The sequence below is a fragment of the Saimiri boliviensis genome, chromosome 5, assembly GCF_048565385.1.
Source record: "Saimiri boliviensis isolate mSaiBol1 chromosome 5, mSaiBol1.pri, whole genome shotgun sequence".
NCBI lineage: Eukaryota > Metazoa > Chordata > Mammalia > Primates > Cebidae > Saimiri > Saimiri boliviensis.
Window position 1 is genome coordinate 50,718,613 of NC_133453.1, and position 19,388 is coordinate 50,738,000.

The following is a 19,388-nucleotide window of genomic DNA, read 5'->3' on the forward strand; positions in this document are numbered from 1 at the left end:
ACGCCTGTACTCCCAGTACTTTGGGAGGCCAAGGGGGGTGGATCATGAGGTCAGGAGTTCAAGACCAACCTGGCCAACGTGGCAAAACCCCGCCTCTACTAAAAATACAAAAATTCGTTGTGGTGGCAGGCACCTGTAATCCCAGTTACTCGGGAGGCTGAAGCAGGAGAACAGTTTGAACCTCGAAGGCAAAGGTTGCAGTGAGCCGAGATCACGCCATTGCACTCCAGCCAGGGTGACAGGGTAAGACTCCGTCTCAAATACAAAAACAAAAGTTTAAGTACATATTTGGAATGGGAAAGGGGGGAGAAATGGTTCTTTTTCCCTTTTTTTTTTTTGAGCTAGAATCTTACTCTGTCACCTAGGCTGGAGTGCAATGGCACAATCTCGGCTCACTGCAACCTCTGCCTCCTGGGTTCAAGTGATTCTCCTCCTTCAGCCTCCTGAGTAGGTGGAATTATAGGCATGTGCCACCACCCCCGGCTAAGTTCTGTATTTTTAGTAGAGATGGCGTTTCACCATGTTGGCCAGGCTGGTCTCGAAGTCCTGACCTCAGGTGATTCCCCCACCTTGGCCTTCCAAAGTACTACAATTATAGGTGTGACCTACTGCACCTAGCCAACTATTTTTCTTTTATAGTAGAAAGTAAACAGAAAAGATTCCAAATTGAACATAATTTTTTTGAAAATGAGTGTAAGCAACAAACAGAAAAGATAAAAAGGGAAGCAGTGGAAAGAGGTTTAACAGAAACTTCGTATTTTCTTTTTACCTTACACACATATTTGATTAAAATGTTAAAAGACTAACTTTTGCCACTGCAATTCTCCCAAAGGGAAATATGTGAACAGTTTCAGTAGTAAATCAGAATTATCAGAGAATATCTTTGCTGTATACCTGAGAGTCTTCAGAGTGGTAGTCAAAGGATTCCATATTGTTCATAACAGCAGTCCCCAGAACTGACATGAGAGCCATCTTGTGACCTGATACTCTGGTTTTCTGCCAAATAACTGCCTAAGGACAGAAATGATACAGACAACTTTTAACACAATTTAGATTTATTAAACTCAATAACTCAGTATTTTATTCCTACATTTGGGCATTCATCCTCAACTTAAAATTCCAGTATCACTTAGATTTACGAGCTATGAGATCTGACAGAAGAAACTCGGGTTATGAATTTTAGAAGCTGTATATGTTGCAGTGTACAATCTAACTTCCCTTTATCTTGGTTTTCTCCTCTTCACAAGATTTCTCAGAGTTGTTGGAAGATAAAAATCCATACATAAGACAAGCGCATACATATGCCTGTGCCCAGTATAAAATGGTTTCGTTAAATATTGATCATCTCTCCACCGCTAATCCTCACATTCAAATACTGTATAGACTTCTGTGTATATTTAAAAACAAATTGCTGCTCCAAGTAAGGTATTACTATTTTATTGAGGATGGGCAGCTATGCTATAGGACAGTCAAACATGTATAAAAATTTTGAAAAAATCATTCTTAATTAAATCATAATTTAAAATTACCTTTGTACCTTTGATATAGATAATTCACAAAATGTTAACTGAATCTCATAAACATAAAAGCTGAATAACGAGGTTGGACTTTTTTCACTGTATGTATGTTGGAGATTAGAGAGAAAAAATAGGTCTGGTGCAGTGACTCACACCTGTAATCTCAGCACTTTGGGAGGCTGAGGCAAGCAGATCACTTGAGTCAGGAGTTTGAGACCGGCCTGGCCAACATGGTGAAACCCTGTCTCTACTAAAAATACTAAAAATTAACCAGGCATGGTGGCACGCCCCTATGATCCCAGCTACTCAGGAGGATGAAGCAGGAGAATCGTTTGAACTGGGGAGGCACAGGTTGCAGTGAGGCAAGATTGTGTCATTGCATTGCACTCCAGCCTGGGTAACAGAGCAAGACTCTGTCTTAAAAAAATAAACACACACACACACACATATATAAAAAATACTTTGCATCTGAAAAATGTGAGCCCTTTTAAATTATCAGGCCCAGAGAGGAATTAAAATGAGAGCAATTTCCCCCTTGAGCTAAGTATTTACTGAAACTGACTGCTATTGCCACAAATAGCCATTGACTTAACAATGCCACAAACCGACACCATAACCCATACCCTATAGCTCAATGATGTATAGCTAATTACTAATCAACATTATTTCTGTAAACTAGAAGAAAATTCCTGACAGACAACTCTATCAGCCCACTTCTTATCTCCCTTTTTGCTTTAAAAAACCTGCTTGCAATAAAAGCCTAATAGAGCACTCCCCAAGGCAATTTGGAAGTGTCTGAGGCAGCTGTCCTCAGCGCTCGTCCAAATAAACTGTCTATATTAATTCTGCCTCAGCTTTTTCCTTTTAGGTCAACATAGGGTAGAGTTTAAGAGAATCATGGTCCACAGAGACTAGACCAAGGTTTGGCTGTGAAGTACATAATCAGGTATGATATACTGCAATTTCTTCAGTCAAACAAGGCTCAATTACAGTCAAATTCCTTGAAAAAAATCATCAGTACAGGTAGAATTCAACAAATTCACTTAGCACCTCCTATGTCCTGAAGAAACTGTGCAAAGGGCTTAGGAAAACATCAATATCACCATTCAAGGTACAGACAGAGGAAGAAGAAGAACCTAAAATGAGTGGTCACAGAGGCAGAAAGAGCAGCAGGAGTGTGTGGTAGACAGAATAAGGATGTTTTTGAAGAAAGCAGTCAGCATATGTGTCCAATGTCAAGCAAGTATGGTAGGAACAGACGTTGGACGGCTACATGGCAATCAAGAGTGTGACAGCAGTTCTAGAGAAGTAAATGGAAGAACCAATTTGGATAGTGGATATAAAAAAAGACCTTTTCTTAAACAAGTGTTTCAGAAAGTCTGGCTGGGAAGTGCAAGCACACAGAGAAATAACTGAGGGCAGGAATATGACACATTTGGCCAGCAAACTGAAGACCAGGAAACTAATGGGTACACTAGCAAGTAGGTTTGTAGACTCAGTGGCTGGAGGTTGAGAAAGTTCCCCTTTGTTCTAAAATGCAGAAAGGAGGTTCTTTTGTTGAAAGCAAAATGACAGTGATATTTAAAGATTATGGAGGAGGTACAAAATAGAATTTTATTGCTCAGTTTCATTAGCTGAAAGCCGTTTCTTCAGTGAAACAAGCTAATGAAACTAAGTAATAAAATTCTGCTTCCAATTCCATGTGTGAGGTTGCACTGTTTAGCCATTTCAAAAAACCAGTGATGTCAGCACACTCCTGGGAGAGTCTCATTGTTTCTACAGTCTAAAAGAGGCAGAAGTCTGTAACAGGGAAAAAAAGGAGACCAGACCAAAGGATTCTGGCCAAAGGAATTCCTTAACCATAACCAGGAATCTATGCAGGCAGGAAGCAGTGGTAATGATATTATGTCTAATAAGATGAAAGGTGAAGTAAACAGACTCATATTCTCTAATTGGCATATCAGGAACAGAAGTGAAGGAATGCACTCTCCCAGACAAGGTGACAATAATCAATGACTCTGTTTGTTGATCTGTGCCATCTTCAAACCACTTTGTTTTTAGAGTCTCAAAGAGCAACCTGCTTGGGAAAGCAGAGACAGTGTAACAACTACTCAATAAGACAAATAACTCAATATTTGGTGTAACAGGAAAATCTTTTACCTATTCCTAGGGTTTTATTGATACCGATAAGAGCTGCGATTTATGAAAACCTTATTCCTTATTAGGTACTACTGTTATAAAAACTACTGTTTATTTTCATAATCATTTTAGGTAGGTATTATTATATCATTTTAGAGATGAGTAAACTGAAACTCAAAGAAATTGTTACATCCAAAGAAACATAAATAGTAGGTCATGGAACCAAGACCTACACTCCATCTTTTCGGCTCTTAACATTCATTCCTTTTACTTCGCCAATATGTATCCCCTTTCTAGTCAAGAACAATAACAACTTAGAAGCAGCTCCAGACTCTAATTGTGAATTCTCAGAAAGTAAAGGGTCTGACTGACAAATGCATTTTTTATGTATGATTATCACCCATGGCCTTGTGATATGCTATGTTATCTCCAATTGAGCAAATTAAAGAATACAAAACAAAATTATTTTTAACCCGTTCACATAAATAATCTGTCTTTAGAAGGAGGGCAAGGAGTACACGGGGGTTCTCAAATTGAAAAAAAGCACATCAGAACAGAAAAGTCCAAAACCATTGAAAGCTACTATCCTAGCAACTAATGTCAGAATATTTTTGAGAACACAGTTCTTGGTAACAACCTTAATCATATTATGCAGAGCCTTATATCTAAGGATTTATAAATTTTCAAAAATTTGCATTCATTAGTATTCACATAGATACGCAATATTTAGTACCATAATGCACAACAAAATAGCAGAGCTGAAAAATAATTCAGGTATTTCTCCATCCTGAATTTCAACTTTTCACTATTATTGCTTTCATAGTGACCTGTAGAACAAAAAAGACATAAAGTATGTTAAGTTTAGACTAAAGCTGACTCCTTGTATATTTTAAGTTTTGCCTAAAAGTTTCTCCATACATAGTGAATACATCTGTCAATAGGCTGAAACCTACTCTTGTACCAATCACAAAGTTTCCGCCAATTACAGGGAGCCAACTGCTCAAATTGTGTTCAAATAAGGCAAACACTGAGCTGTAACCAATCCAGCTGTTTCTGTACCTCACTTCTATTTTCTGTCCATCATTTTCAGGTTTTTTTTGGTCCAGAAATATCATCTGACCATGAGGCAGCCCCGGCCTTGCTCTGAACTTATGTTGGTTATGGCGGCTGCCTGAGTTGTGAATTGTTCTTTGCTCAATTAAACACTGTTAAATTTATATCAAGTTTTTCTTTTAACAGGTACATGAAATTGAATTACAAAAATAAATTGTATACAATTTTAAATTTAAGGTATAGGTTCAATGTGTATATTGTACGTCTAAACAAAAAATATGGTATGTTTTGTTAACTACATTTAAAGGCCAATGAAGTAGACTATTCCAATTTAGAATTGCTGCAGGAAATGGGGTACAGAGTCACCATAAGCATATTTTAATCCCTTAATTTCGTCTGATATTATAATGTAAAATGCTTTGGTTAAATTAAAATTTGTAAAGTAACTAATTTTGAGTTTGTTCAATTAATACTTATTATCCATTTTGTTCCAGATTCCATACTAAAATCTGGGAATATAAACATAAAAGGATGAGGTCTCAGCTCTAAAGGAGCTAACAACATACAAAGAAATCAAAATCTGAAAATAATTATAATACATTATAAAAACTACTATTACAGCACACTGGGAGCATCACAGAAGAAACCTAAGTCAGTTGCACAGAGAAGCCTTACGGCAATGAGACTTGACAGGAATTTGTCTCTAAGACAAATCACAAGAAGCGCATTCCTGACAAATAGAACAGTACATGCCAAAGCATGAATATATAGCAAGCATGCCTTGCTAGAGATGAAGCTAGACAGAAAGGAGCTAAAATATGAATGACCTGACACATCATGCAAAAGAGTTTATAGTTTCTCTTACAGGCAATGCAGAGTCACTGGATAAATCTAATTGGGAAAATACCATTATTAGAGATGGATATAAGAAAAAAATCTTTGGCAAGAATGATTTAGTGAGAACTGAAACTATTTTATAAAATGTGATCATAAGGCCAGGCACGGTAGCTTGCGCCTGTAATCCTAGCACTTTGGGAGGCAGAGGCGGGTGGGTCAATTGAGGTCAGGAGTTCAAGATCAGCCAACATGGTGAAACCCCATCTCTACTAAAAATACAAAAATTAGCTGGGCATGGTGGCACATGCCTGTAATCCCAGCTACTTGGTACGCTGAGGCAGGAGAATTGCTTGAACCCAGGAGGTGGAGGTTGCAGTGAGTCAAGATCAAGCCACTGCACTCCAACCTAGGCAACAGAGAGAGACTCTTGTCTCAGAAAAAAAAAAAAAATCTGATTATCGTCTTCCAACTCAGAGACTCTCAACTTTTAAGGAAGACATGCAAAACTCAAAGTTCACATTTTAAAAAAATTCCCATAGGTGACCTGAAGACTATGTGTAATTACTTCCTAGTATACTAGCTATGATGCTACTGCTTTCTCTTCGTCTTGCAAAAGTTCAGTGGAATGCAACTCAGTGAAAGTGACTTTGACAGGATTATTCCCTTAGGGGTGTGTGTGTGTGTGTGTGTGTGTGTGTGTGTGTGTGTGTGTGTGTTTTAAAGATAAACCATAAGGTACTTTACTAATATTAATACACTATGGCTGACAATCACTGGGCTGTGTTAACAGAACCACTACACTGGTAGGAAGAAAAGAGAAAACAGGGACAGACTAAAGGATACGAAACAGGCTTGATGACTGACTACATGTGGAGAGGGAATAAAAAGAGAAGAATCAAGAATGCCTCCTAGATTTCTGACCTGTGACACTGGAATGGTGGTAGTAACACTCACTAAGATAGATACTCAGAAGGGCAGGTTTAGTGGCAGGAAGATGATGATTTCAGCTTGTTCAGTGTTGAGTGCTGAGTCTCTGGTACCAAGAACAGTACCAGACACCTAGTAAGGCCCACCAAATACTTATTTGTTAAAAGAATGATAATATAAACACATCTCCCCCCCAGGGAAAAGTAACCCCAGTAGAATTGAAAACTAGCTCTTTGTTTTTAAAGATTAAGGCTGCTAGTTGTCACACCAGCATACCTGTTGAAATTACACTTTTTATCTTCTACTCTACTCAAGGAAATCCAAACCAATCGTTGCATTTCTTTCTTTCTTTCTTTTTTTTTAACATAACAGTTTAAGGAATAATTGACATACAAATTCATATACAATTTTCCCACTTTAAATTTACAATTCAATGGTTTTTCGGTTTACAGAGCTGTGCAACCACCAACATGTCCTAATCTGAGAACAATTTTATCAATCCAAAAAGAAATCCTATATCCATCAGTGATGAATCCTACCCATTCGCAATCACTAATCTGTTTTCTTTCTATATAAAATTTGCCCGCTCAGGATATTTTATATAAATGGAATCATACAATATATTGTCTTTTGTGACTGGCATCTTTCTTTGACTCAGCATAACCTTTTTTCAAGGTTTACTTATATCATTACTTCCTTTTAAATGGCTGAATAATATTCCACTGTAGATAACACATTTGAATTATCCTTTCATGAGCTGATGGCCATTGGAGCTGTTTCTACTTTTTGGCTATTACAACTGATGCTGCCAAAAACATGTATGTTCATGTTTTTGTGTGGGCATATGTTTTCATTTCTCTTGGGTATATACCTATGAGTGGAATTGCTGGGTCACATGGTAGCTCCATGTTTTTGGAAGAACTACCATATTGTAATCTTTGTGTGCACATGCACTTAAGTCTCTAAACAGGCAAACTACTGGCTTCTGCTTTTATGGCTCTAGTTTTAAGCCAGCCAACACCTAATAATTTAGGAACAATGGTTCAAAATAAAATGAAGTAGATAAGGTTTTGAATAATCTGCAATTACAGGAAATGAAATGTCTCCTGCTTCTTACTTTCTATATCAGAAGTTACTTATGACAAAGAATAGCTGAACAATAAAAACTTATTCACAAGGCCAAGGTGGGCGAATCACTTGAGGCCTGCAGTTCAATATCAGCCTGAGCAACATAGTGTGACCGTGTCTCTATAAAATAATTTAAAAATTAGTTGGGCATGGTAGCACACGCTTATAGTCCCAACTACTCAGGAGGCTGAGGTGGGAGTGACTTACCCTGCACTCCAGCTTGGGTGATAGAGCGAGACTCCCTTTCTAAAACAACAACAACAATAACAACAACAACAAACTATACACAAAAATTGTACCTCTTTAAAGGAATGCTAACTCTCTGATATTAACATATTTAAAATAAAACATTCAAGGAAATATTTCAAAAAAACTAATGTTTTAAAATTCCTGCACTGAATATAGCTAAAAAGCCTGGGGTATTACTAATGTGAACATCATATTGTTTATTTTAGTTTATATTAGAGTGATGCCTTAGATACAGATATAAATCTTAGCTGCTGATTAATGCAAGGATGCTATTTCACTGCCTGACCTGCTGAATAGTTAGTATACAGAACTGTAAAAAGATCACTTCAGGAAACGGGTCCTAGAAAAGCTGTGAAACATGAGAACTATGCAATGTGATTTTACTTTAAAGTAAACATGCTAGGAGTCTAAGAGCATTATTTCACACTAGGCAATTATTGCATCAGATCAAGGGACTAATTTAAGAGCATTTTCTAAACTAGTTAGACTTGGGCCAGCAATAAATGACAGCGGTCTGCCAACAAGGAAAATCTTCTCATTAGGCAACTAAGATTCATTTTCAAAACAGGATCCATCATTAAAAAACTAAACTATAAAATGTGATGAATTCTGGAAATCCGGAATACATTTTCAGTTTGCTTTCTCTACCATTTCATCAATTCTATGTTATTTTCCAAAACAGAGATTTTTTTTCACTAACTGAAGGTTTTTGTAAATCTTACCCTAGGCTGAAAGCTTAACATGTGCTAAAAATACACACAAACCTCCATATGTTTTCTATCTAGGTCATACAAAGTTGGAGCATCTAGATGTGCCAACTAAGAATCTGACTCTAGTCAGTATGATGACAGCGCAAAAGCACTTCAATCAAAAATATATTATTACAGGCACACCATCTTAAGTTTGATTGAATTTAGCCAAATATATCTTGCCCCATTCCTACTTCACTAACATACCCTACTTGAAGAAAATGAAGTTAGTTGAGAATACTCAATATTTAATTACTAAACCTCAATTCTTTGTAAAGGCAACTTGTGATAAAGAGAAAGGTAGGCTGCACACAGATAATGAATCATTAAGTGAATAATACAATGCTAAAACTGTTTGAGCAAAGTCAACTCCTTCTAGAAAGTGAAATAAAGAGGATATGTTACTGGCCTAGGCTGCAACCAAAATTCTTGCAAATTGTAGGCATACATGTACTAACTTATATTTGTTTTTTTTTTCTTTCAGCAAACAAGAAGCAGCACCAATGAATCTTGTTGTTCATGTTTTGTTTTTGAGACAGTGTCTTATTCTGTCACCTAGGCTACAGTATAGTGGTGTGATCACAGTTGACAGCAGCCTCAACCTCCAAGACTCAAGGGTTTTCTTGCCTTGGCTTCCCGAGTAGCTGGAACTATAGGTGTGCACCACCACACCTGGCTAATTTTCTCTATGTTTTGAAGAGACAGGATTTCACCATGTTGCTTAGGCTGGTCTTGAAGTTCTGGGCTCAAAAGATCCTCCCACCTTGGCCTCCCGAAGTGCTGGGATTACAGGTGTGAGCCACCATGCCCAGCCAAGTGTCTTAAGTATCGTTAAGTTTTAACCACTTCTAAGATCTTACAAGCTACTATAACTGGATGTACATCTATTACTATTTACTCCTGGTTATGTACTTACACTGACTCTGACTCCAAAAAGGACAGAGGCACAAACACAATATTAAAAAGGTTATTTATTTCCCACACTGGTAATACAGGAACAATATTAGCTATAGCAGCTAATTGCTAAGACATTGCTAAATGTTTTGAATTCAGTATAAAATTATAGATTATTCTATCACAGTATCAATACTATTGTTAAAAGAACAAACGACATTCTACTGACATAATAAACATTAATATGAAATGATTATTGCTAAGCAGCCTCAGGGTTTCAAAAATGATTCTGTCTTGGTAAAATTTATGCAGCACAAATGAGTTCTAAAATCTCTTACTTGCATTCTATTTAATTTTATATTCTCTTTCTGAAATAGCACATGCATAATTATTTTCCTGAAGATTGCATATAAAATAATAGACATTTTACCTACAGAAGGGGCAGTTTATAGAAGCTAGGCAGATGAAAGAAAAAGATAAGAGTAATTTTTTTCATTCTACCTTTTCATACATTTCTGGGTTTTGAACCATGTAAAGGTAGGATCTTTTAAAAAAATTAAATAATAGGCTGTGCATGTTGGCTCAGGCCTGTAATCCCAGCACTTTGGGCAGCTGGGGCAGAAGTTCAAGACCAGCCTGGGCAACACAATGAGACCCTGTCTCTGCAAAAAATAAAAAAAATTAGCCAGATATGGCGGCATGCAGCTGTGTTCCTTGCTACTCAGAAGGCTCAGGCAGAAGGATTGCTTGAGCCTATGAGTTTGAGGCTGAAGTTAGCTATGATTATGCCTCTGCACTCAAGCCTGGGTGACAGAGACAGCCCTGTCTCTAAAAATAAAATGATATAAAACAAAACATTAAATAATAAAAATTTAAAGGTATTATGTTAATCTTTACATAATTTTCAAAGGGATATTGTTGAGACTCATTCCTTTGCAGTCTTTAAAAACAAGAAAGATTATTTCTAACTGGTAATCAAATCTTGTCTTACTTATATCAGAAATATTTTTCTTGTCTAGGCCCCATTCTCCATTCCTTGTGTAACTTCCCAGACAATGGAATCAGTTTCCACATTGTTACACAACAATTAAGATAATTTAGTTGATCCTCAAACTGCTATGAGAATTATCTTATTTTGTTAGTCTCCTACTGAAACTTCTCAATTAGTTCCCTATCGGTCACTTCAACAAGAAGTACACATTCCCATGTAAGGTACACAAGGTCCTTCAGAATCTGGCTCCAAGCAACCTTTCTCGCTTCCTGTCCTCATTTCTTAGACCAGCGTTCTCTGACCTCTGATGACTCCTTGACGTTGCACATGCTGTTCTCCCTGCTTTGAATACCTCTGCGTACCTAGTCTTTCCCAGAACCAGTCCTATGGTCACTTCCTCTAAGGATTATTTTTGAATCTAGTCAGATTTTTACAATATTCACACCATCAATAACAATAACAATTAACTTCTACTGAGTACTTGTGGAGTAGGCACTGTGCTATGAATGCTTTCTCTCATTTAAAAACCTTACTCTGTAAGATAGGTACTTTTTTTTTTTTTTTTCCTGAGACGGAGTTTCACTTTTGTTGCCCAAGCTGGAGTGCAATATGGTGATCTCCGCTCACCACAATCTCCGCCTCCCGGGTTCAGGAGATTGTCTCCTGCCTCAGCCTCCCGAGTAGCTGGGATTACAGGCATGTACTGCCACACCCGACTAATTTTGTATTTTTGGTAGAGACGAGGTTTCTCTATGTTGATTAGCTAGTCTTGAACTCCCAACCTCAGGTGATTCGCCCACCTCAGCCTCCCAAAGTGCTGGGATTACAGGCGTGAGCCACCACGCCCAGCCAGCTCCCGGGTACCTACCCAAGGTTATTTCCCTTCCCATGCATGCTATTTTGTTCAGGCAAAAATCTCAACAATGTGGTTCTTTATTCTACTTCTGGGCCCTTTTCCCTCCAAAACAAGCAGCAAGTTTTAAGGGTAACAAATAATATCCATTGGGAGGCTGAGAGAGCAGATTATTTTAGGTCAGGAGTTCAAGGCCAGCCTGGCCAACATGGTGCAACCCCATCTTTACTAAAAATACAAACATTAGCTAGAAATTGCTTGAACCTGGGAGGTGGAGGTTGCAATGAGCTGAGATCATGCCACTGTACTCCAGCCTGGGCAACAGAGCAAGAAACTGTCTAAAAGTAGTAATAATAATAATAATAATATCCAGCCTAGAGTTCATTAGCTTTTCTCTCTGAATTGAATAGTTAAGAACTCCCTACTGGTGCAGTAATAATTTCACTTTAAAAGTTTTGCTTGTTTTTATAAGCTTCTTTTAGGAGTAAAATCAAAATTATGTCAGTGTAATCCATGAAGGTAATATAGGAGAAACTCAGATACATGCATTCAGGGTTTAAAAAATGATATAGTATTATTTCTCTAGGCATATAAGTTAAATAAATCAGGTATCTTCAAACCTCTTCTGGTCTTTTTCTACTCACAGCCAGTCAACTAGTCCCATTGATTCTTCCTCATGATAGCTATGACAGATCATAGACACTTTGTGCTTTCCATGCCTAATGCATTTGTCTGAATTAAGGCCCTTAGAGCCTACAATTTACAGCAGCTTCCAAAATATTTATGGTCTCCCTAACTCCTCCCTGTAGAGTACCGTCAAACTGATTCTCAAAGGTAGCATCTTGATTATGTCAATTCCGTACTTAAAAGCTTTTAATGGATTCTGATTTTCTAATTTAAAAAGTTTAAATTATCTTACTGGATTTATCTTCCTCTATTCCCTCATATTAAATACCAACTCACTTAAATAAACTTCTTTACTGCCTCTAAATATGCTCTCCTGCCTATGTATTTTATGTACTTTATATTTAAACTGTTTCTCTAGTTAGAATAATCTTGATCCATTTATCCATATAACCAAATTCTGCTGTAACAGAATTTCCCTATGACCCAACCACCTGGAGGTGGTAGATGAAATCACTTTCAGAGGTTGTTCCTATTCCACTGAATGAATACCACCACCTGCCAAGTGGCCAGACTTAGCCCCCACTTTTTGGTGATTTTCTAGAAGTCCCCCAACCAATAGGAGAGGAAAGTGTCAAGAGTATGAGAGCTAATACTCGCTGTTTTGCCATCTCTCTGTCCAGTTGTTACCTTTAATCTTCAGTGATACCATTTGCCTCTGGATCTCAGATGCTTTAAGGCCTAGGCTTACAGTCCAGTTGGGCTAGTGCCCCCAGCATAATAGAGTGCTCCTGTTCTCAGCCCTCATTCATTTGACATATTTTTTGAGCACGTACTTGAGACACTATTATAAGCACTGGGCATATGACAGTGAAAAAAGAACCAAAAGTCCTTCCCTTCAAGGAAATTATATTCTAGTAGGAGAGAGAATAAATCAAGATTAATAAAATATATAGCATACTGAACAAGAAAAATAAAGCAGGAACATGGGGGTGGGGGGAGGAGGGAAATGGTTGCAATTTTAGGATGGCTAAAGAAAGCCTCACTGAGAAAGTTTAAGTGAAGACCTAGCAGATAAGTACTGAACCAGTTACTGGAGGGAAAATGTTCTAGACAAAGAAACTACAAATGCAGCAGTCCTGAGCTGGAAGTATGACTCACAGGATCCAGAAACAACTGAAGCAAAATGAGCAAAAGGAAAAAGTAATGAAATCAGAGGTAATGAAGGTGGGTCAGATCTACAAGGTCAGCAAACTATAGCCCAGGGGCCTCCTGTTTTTGTAAATAAGGTATGATTGTCTATGGCTGCATTCACATTACAACAGAGCTGAAGAGCTGTAAGAGAAACTATATGCTCCTGAAAACCCAATTATTTACCATCTGAAAAAAATTTACTGACCCCAATAGAGAATTCATAGCCACTTATAAAGGCTTTGATTTTACTCTCAATGAAATGGAAACTAATTAAACAGGAGTTATATGATTTGACTCACATTTTTATAGGGCTGAAAATGCACTGGAGACCACAAGAAGCAAGCAGGGAGAGTTAATTAGGATACTATTACAAAATCCAGGTGATAGATAATAGTGGCTTGGATCATAGTGGTAGTCATAGACATGGTGCAAAGTCGTTAGATTCTAGATACATTTTAAAGGTAAATCTACAGAATTTACTCTGGAATCAGAGTAGAGTGTGAGAGAATCAGTAGCGAAGAACAACCCTAAGGCTTCTGGTTTGCTAACTGGAAAAACAGGAATATGACTGTCTGACAACATGAGCATTAGTGCTCATGAATTTACAGAGGCACTATTCAGCATGGGTGTGTGTTTTCTTCCCCTACATACTGGCTCGGGTACCAAAACGATGACGAGATGGATTTAATCAGGATTTGGTTAGTCAAACAAGTACAATTAAGTGAAATTAGTGCCCCCAGCATAATATAGAGTGCTCCTGTTCTCAGCCCTCATTCATTTGACGTATTTTTTGAGCACCTACTTGAGACACTATTATAAGCACTGGGCATATGACAGTGAAAAAAGAACCATCGTTTTGGTAGCGTTTTCGGGTACCAAAACGATGACGAGATGGATTTAATCAGGATTTGGTTAGTCAAACAAGTACAATTAAGTGAGAAAGGACCAAGAGAACTGACGGAGTGCCCAAAAGAAAAATGGTAATGATGGACCACAAAATTTAAGCGGGGTAAGGCAAGAAACAGTTAAGAGGCAGTAGGATCAACAGATCATTGGTTCAACAGAATCTAAGGATTGTTGAAGAGAGTAACATGGAGAGACAGGAGGCAGTGATTAGAGAAGTAACACATAACACTGAAAAATATGGAGTAAGTGCAGTTTTTGGCAATGACAAGGTCTACGGTATATTTATGTTATGTTTATACACTTTCACATCTTATCTCATTTCCATCCTAAGCTCCTTCAGAGTACAAGTCATCACTTAACCCTTCCAAAGCGCCTACTCAATATTCTCAAGTATAATTGGTGTGAGGAAGCTACAAGAGAAGATGAATGCTGCTTTAAAAATTAAGATATGTGAACTGTAGTTCATCTTCTATGATATTCAGTGTTGAAGTCATTGGGCAATCCACTCAAACTCTTGGGGTCACATAAAGATAAAAGGGGAGGTGGACAGGATTGAAAACACTATTTGCTAAAAGATTTGACACAGAACAAAAAAGATTTTCAGTGGTCTTTCCACATTTAAAGACCGAAGACCTAAGGATCCCTTCTACGTCCTTTTTTTTTTTTTCAGCTGCTTTATTACAGTGAATCGAACTGTTTACCAAGAAGTGAACTCTGTAATCAAGTGTTTAGAACATGCTTTTTAACCATTGTTTTGACCATTCCAACTTATAGCAGAGTTTACATACACAGGTTGAAAAGCTAAGTTTGGGTATGTTTCTTCAGAGATGCATTGTGAATTTATTTATTACAGTGAACTTGTTTACCAGTAAACTCTATAATTTAGTTTTTTTCATCTACAGCATGATTTTTAACTCTTTTACCATTGTGACATTGTGAAGAGTTTACATATACAGGTTAAAAAGCTAAATCTGAGAATGTTTCTTCAGAGATACAATGAGAGATGCTTTATTATAGTGAATTGAACTTTTACCAGTAAACTCTGTAATCCTTTAAAACATTTATGATTTTAAATTTATAACTGACACACAATAATTACATATATTTATGAGGTAGAATGTGATGTTTTAATGCATGTATACATAGTGCAATGATCAAATCCAGGCAATTACCCTATCATTTCAAACACTTCTCGTTTCTTCGTGATGACAACATTGAAAAGCTCTTCTACCTATCTTCAACTACTTAACACATTGTTATTTACTACATAGTCCCTACAGAGTGACAGAATATTCAGAACCTAATCTTCCTAAGTATAACTTTATCCCCATGGACCAAACCCCTCCAGCTTTCCTCCTTCTCCCTCCACTCTCCAGCTTCAGGTAACAACTATTCTTGTCTCTACTTCTATGAAATCAACTTTTTAAGACTCCACATATAAGTGAGATCATGTGCTATTTGTCTCTCTGTGCCTGGCTCATCTCACTTAACATAATGTCTTCCAAGATCACCCATATTGCTGCAAATTACAGGATTTCATTCTGTTATATGGCTAAATAGCATTCTGTTATGTATAGAATATACACATCACATTTTCTTTCTCCATTCATCATTTGATGCGTATTTAGGTTGAAAGTCAGTATGTCAAAGAGATCTGCATAACCATGTTTATTGCAGTACTTTCTACCTTCTATTATTTTACAATTTGATATATGAACTCAGTAGAACCAAGTAACAGAAATGTGAAATTCCAATTTTGTAAAAAAGAAATGAAGTACTCAAGGTATACATATGTAAACATCCTTAAAAATCAAAGAGTTTTGGAGTTAAAAAAGGCCTTAGAGGCCATGTCATTGACTTTCACTGGCCTAATCTCAAAAAGCTAGATTTGTGCAGGATTCCCTGTGCATTATTGTTTGGAAGAAAAATCTACAGTATTGGAATAGAGAAATGTATGTTAGGATTAATAATAAGTACATAAAATGTATTTGGTTAGAGAATAAGAAAAGGAACAATTATGTGGTTGTATTAGACTATTAATAGCAACAAAATCCATTAAATTCACAGCTCTTAGAGACTGTCCATCAATGTTTTCCCCCAACTGCACCACCCATGCAGTTTTTGTATGTTTCCTTATTAGTTCTGAAGAAGATATATCAGTGACTTAGCTTCTAGGAAGGGCAATGGACTAGAATTGTATATATGAATACAAATGAAAATATACTCTCTAAATACATAAGAGGTCACCAGGGAATTCAAAAGAATGAATTTTATTTATTTAAGAGACAGGGTTTCACCATGTTGGCCAGGCTGGTCTCGAACTCCTGACCTCAGGTGATCTACCCGTCTCAGCCTCCCAAAGTGCTGGGATTACAGGCATGAGCCACCACACCTGGCCAAGAATGAATTTTATTGATAAATATTATGAAAAAGGTCTGAAAGAGGCCAGAGTGTTTAAAACTAGTGTTTCAAACACTTACTATTGGCTTTAGCACCACCTAATTTATTTAATATTCCATTCTGTACTATGCACTCAGTAATAAGGTCAATATAGATGAATTAGATGCAGCCCTCCCTCCCACAAAGGCTGTCAAATAAGAAAGAAAGAATGCAAATCACTGCCACTAAAGCAAAATGACATAACAGAAGTAGTGGAGAACACAATGGGAGCAGCTGAAGAATAATGTCCTATTGAGAGACAATGGAAGACTTCAGAGACTCCTAACAGTGCTTACAAACACGAAACCACACTAAAATTTGACTTCTATGTCTTTTATCTTTTCCATATTTCACAGAATTTAGGTGAAAAGTAAAAGAATCCTTAAAAAAAAGAAGAAAACATGAAAACCATTTAATAAATTTTGTCATTATTAATACGTAAGTAGCAAAAAAAAAAGACCCCAAACAAAACCATATTGATAATCAGCCCCAAGCTAATCTTAAAATATATCTGAAAAAGATATCTACCTTCTTTCATTTAAAAAGAAACAAAAACAAAAACAAAACTCACCTAAACTTTCCAGATTGGTACTGGAATAATTTCTTCCTAAGGAAGGGGCATTTGAGCCACACTCCTAAATTGGAGCCTCTCTCTGATTATACTGACTCCACAAGCTTGGCTGGAATTGGGGGAGGGAAGCTGACCCTTAACATTGGTCCAATCATGGCAAAAGACTTTTCCTTGATTCCCCATAGCACAGCTGAAGCAAACTTGGGACACTGAAGATGATTTGAGTAAAAGGTAGACAAAGAAAAAATGACCATGGAGAATATCATGAATGTAGGGGATATATATTATAGGGCAGTAGGGGATATATATTATAGGGCATTACGTATTTATCTTCCATCTTATAATCCAAATCTTCAGCCACCACTACCAAATCTCCATTGCCAGTTTTCTGGATCTCTGTTCCTGGTTAAGGCCCTGCCTCTTCCCAGATTAACTGAATTCAGAGATATTCAACCCTTCAGAGCTGACATCATTCTTCCAGACCTCGAACAACAACAAAACAACAACAAAAACACAGAAAAACCAACATCTCAATAAGCCTTAATGCTCATGTGATATGGAAGTGGGAATAGGAAGGAAAACATTCCTTAATTCATGTCCTCTTGCATAGCAGTTAAAACCTTCTTATATCAATGACATCCAATTCAGTTTCTGCAGTACCAGTGGGCCTCTAATTATCAAAACAAAATTCATTCAAAACAAGTTTTAAAATCACAAATATTATTTTTGGAAAAACAAGTATACACACAAAGCAGCAATTATAATGTATATAGGAGTAGCCCTTATTTGAAATCATACATTTCATATGTTCTGAACTAGTTGTCTATGAAATTAAGCTTGGTCATATGAAATAGCTAAGATAATACCTGAAACCTAAATTGGTTTCAGGTATTATCATATTGAGAAAAACTGTTAATTCTGCAAAATAACTACTTTATAAATAAAAATATTTATGGTAGAATCTCACAGGGATTTAGGTTTCAGGTATTATCATATTGAGAAAAACTGTTAATTCTGCAAAATAACTACTTTATAAATAAAAATATTTATGGTAGAATCTCACAGGGATTCAGTTATTACAACTAAAGCTGAAAACTGTATCGCTCATCTAAGGAATGGCTCTAGCAATTCTCCAAATAATATCTACTTTAAATAAACTCACTGAATCCACTTGTAAATTATTTCCCTTTGGCTGTCTCATTATTCACTACGCTTTCAAGGAACATGGTGATGAAAGAAGAAAAATACCTCTTTCTAACATAACCATACTGGCAAGAACATCAACATTATCAGTATTCAAAGAATGTGTTGGCAGGTTAAACCTTCATAAAAAGAAGGAACACTATCTAATCCAAGTTATCAAAATAGCAGTAGTACTTCTCATATTATGCTCAATATGATTGTTTCCAATGCAGAAAAAAAATAAAGACAACAACAATATTGTCCTGCTTACATTTTAAGCAGACAAAAAAATTCTTTAAAAAAGTACATAAAGAATCATGAAAGCAGGCATGTTTAAAAGAAAAAGGCTAAGAGCAAAGTAGGACTCAGTGTTCAAAAAGGTTTAACAATATACTTTAACATTTTAAAGGTGCAACAGCACTATTAAAAATATATAAAAATTTAAAAAATCTACTGAGAAAAAAGCCTGAACATAGACAGCTTGTTCTAAGTCAGTCCATGATTTCAATGTATAATAATAGCTAATACTTAATTTTACAAAAAGACTTTTGGTAACTTTGCATTACTTTCACACTGTATAATACTCTCAACATACTCTCCAGGATTTAACTGCATCTGAAATTACTGAAGGCTATAGAGGAACTTGTGTTTGCTAAATATAAGTTCTGATATAGTGTCCTCCAAAAATAGTAAAATGTAGTACACTATAAATACTCCTTTTCAATTTCTTTTTTTCTAAGGGAAGACTACTCATTATATAAACAGGTATAACGTAACATGGAATGCAAAAGATTAGAACCATTAAAGTATTTAATTCTTTAACTTTAAAAAATAATTAAATAATAATTAAAAAAAACAGGACAATGACCAGAATAGTGCCACATTAAAAAGTAAAGCTTCCATCAATATTTTATGAATTTGACAAATCCAGTACAATATTTTTTAAGTATTGTATTTCACTCAATTACATGATATTCCATTTTTGAAAAAAACTTACTCAGAAGAGAGGCTTCAGACAGCCATGAAAAGAAAAAATCAGGGTAGAAACACATATGCTGAGGTTTGCTAATTCACTGTTTAAAAAGTACCTTTGATGGCCCACTATAATTGCTCTTAGGTGTTTTTAACAAATGAA

General features: G+C 36.5%; 1 protein-coding gene across 6 annotated transcripts in view; it reads right to left on the minus strand.

The window, feature by feature from the left end:
• PMS1 (PMS1 homolog 1, mismatch repair system component) overlaps nucleotides 1-19,388 on the minus strand; it is a 107,989-nt gene that overhangs the window by 30,504 nt on the left and 58,097 nt on the right. For all 6 annotated transcript variants that reach the window (XR_012517678.1, XM_074399361.1, XM_074399360.1 and 3 more), the window contains one exon: nucleotides 895-1,011. Coding sequence is in view for 5 of the 6 variants with exons in the window: in XM_074399361.1 (XP_074255462.1) it covers nucleotides 895-1,011 (117 nt within the window). In the remaining variant the exon portion in view is untranslated. The remainder of the gene's footprint in view (nucleotides 1-894; nucleotides 1,012-19,388) is intronic.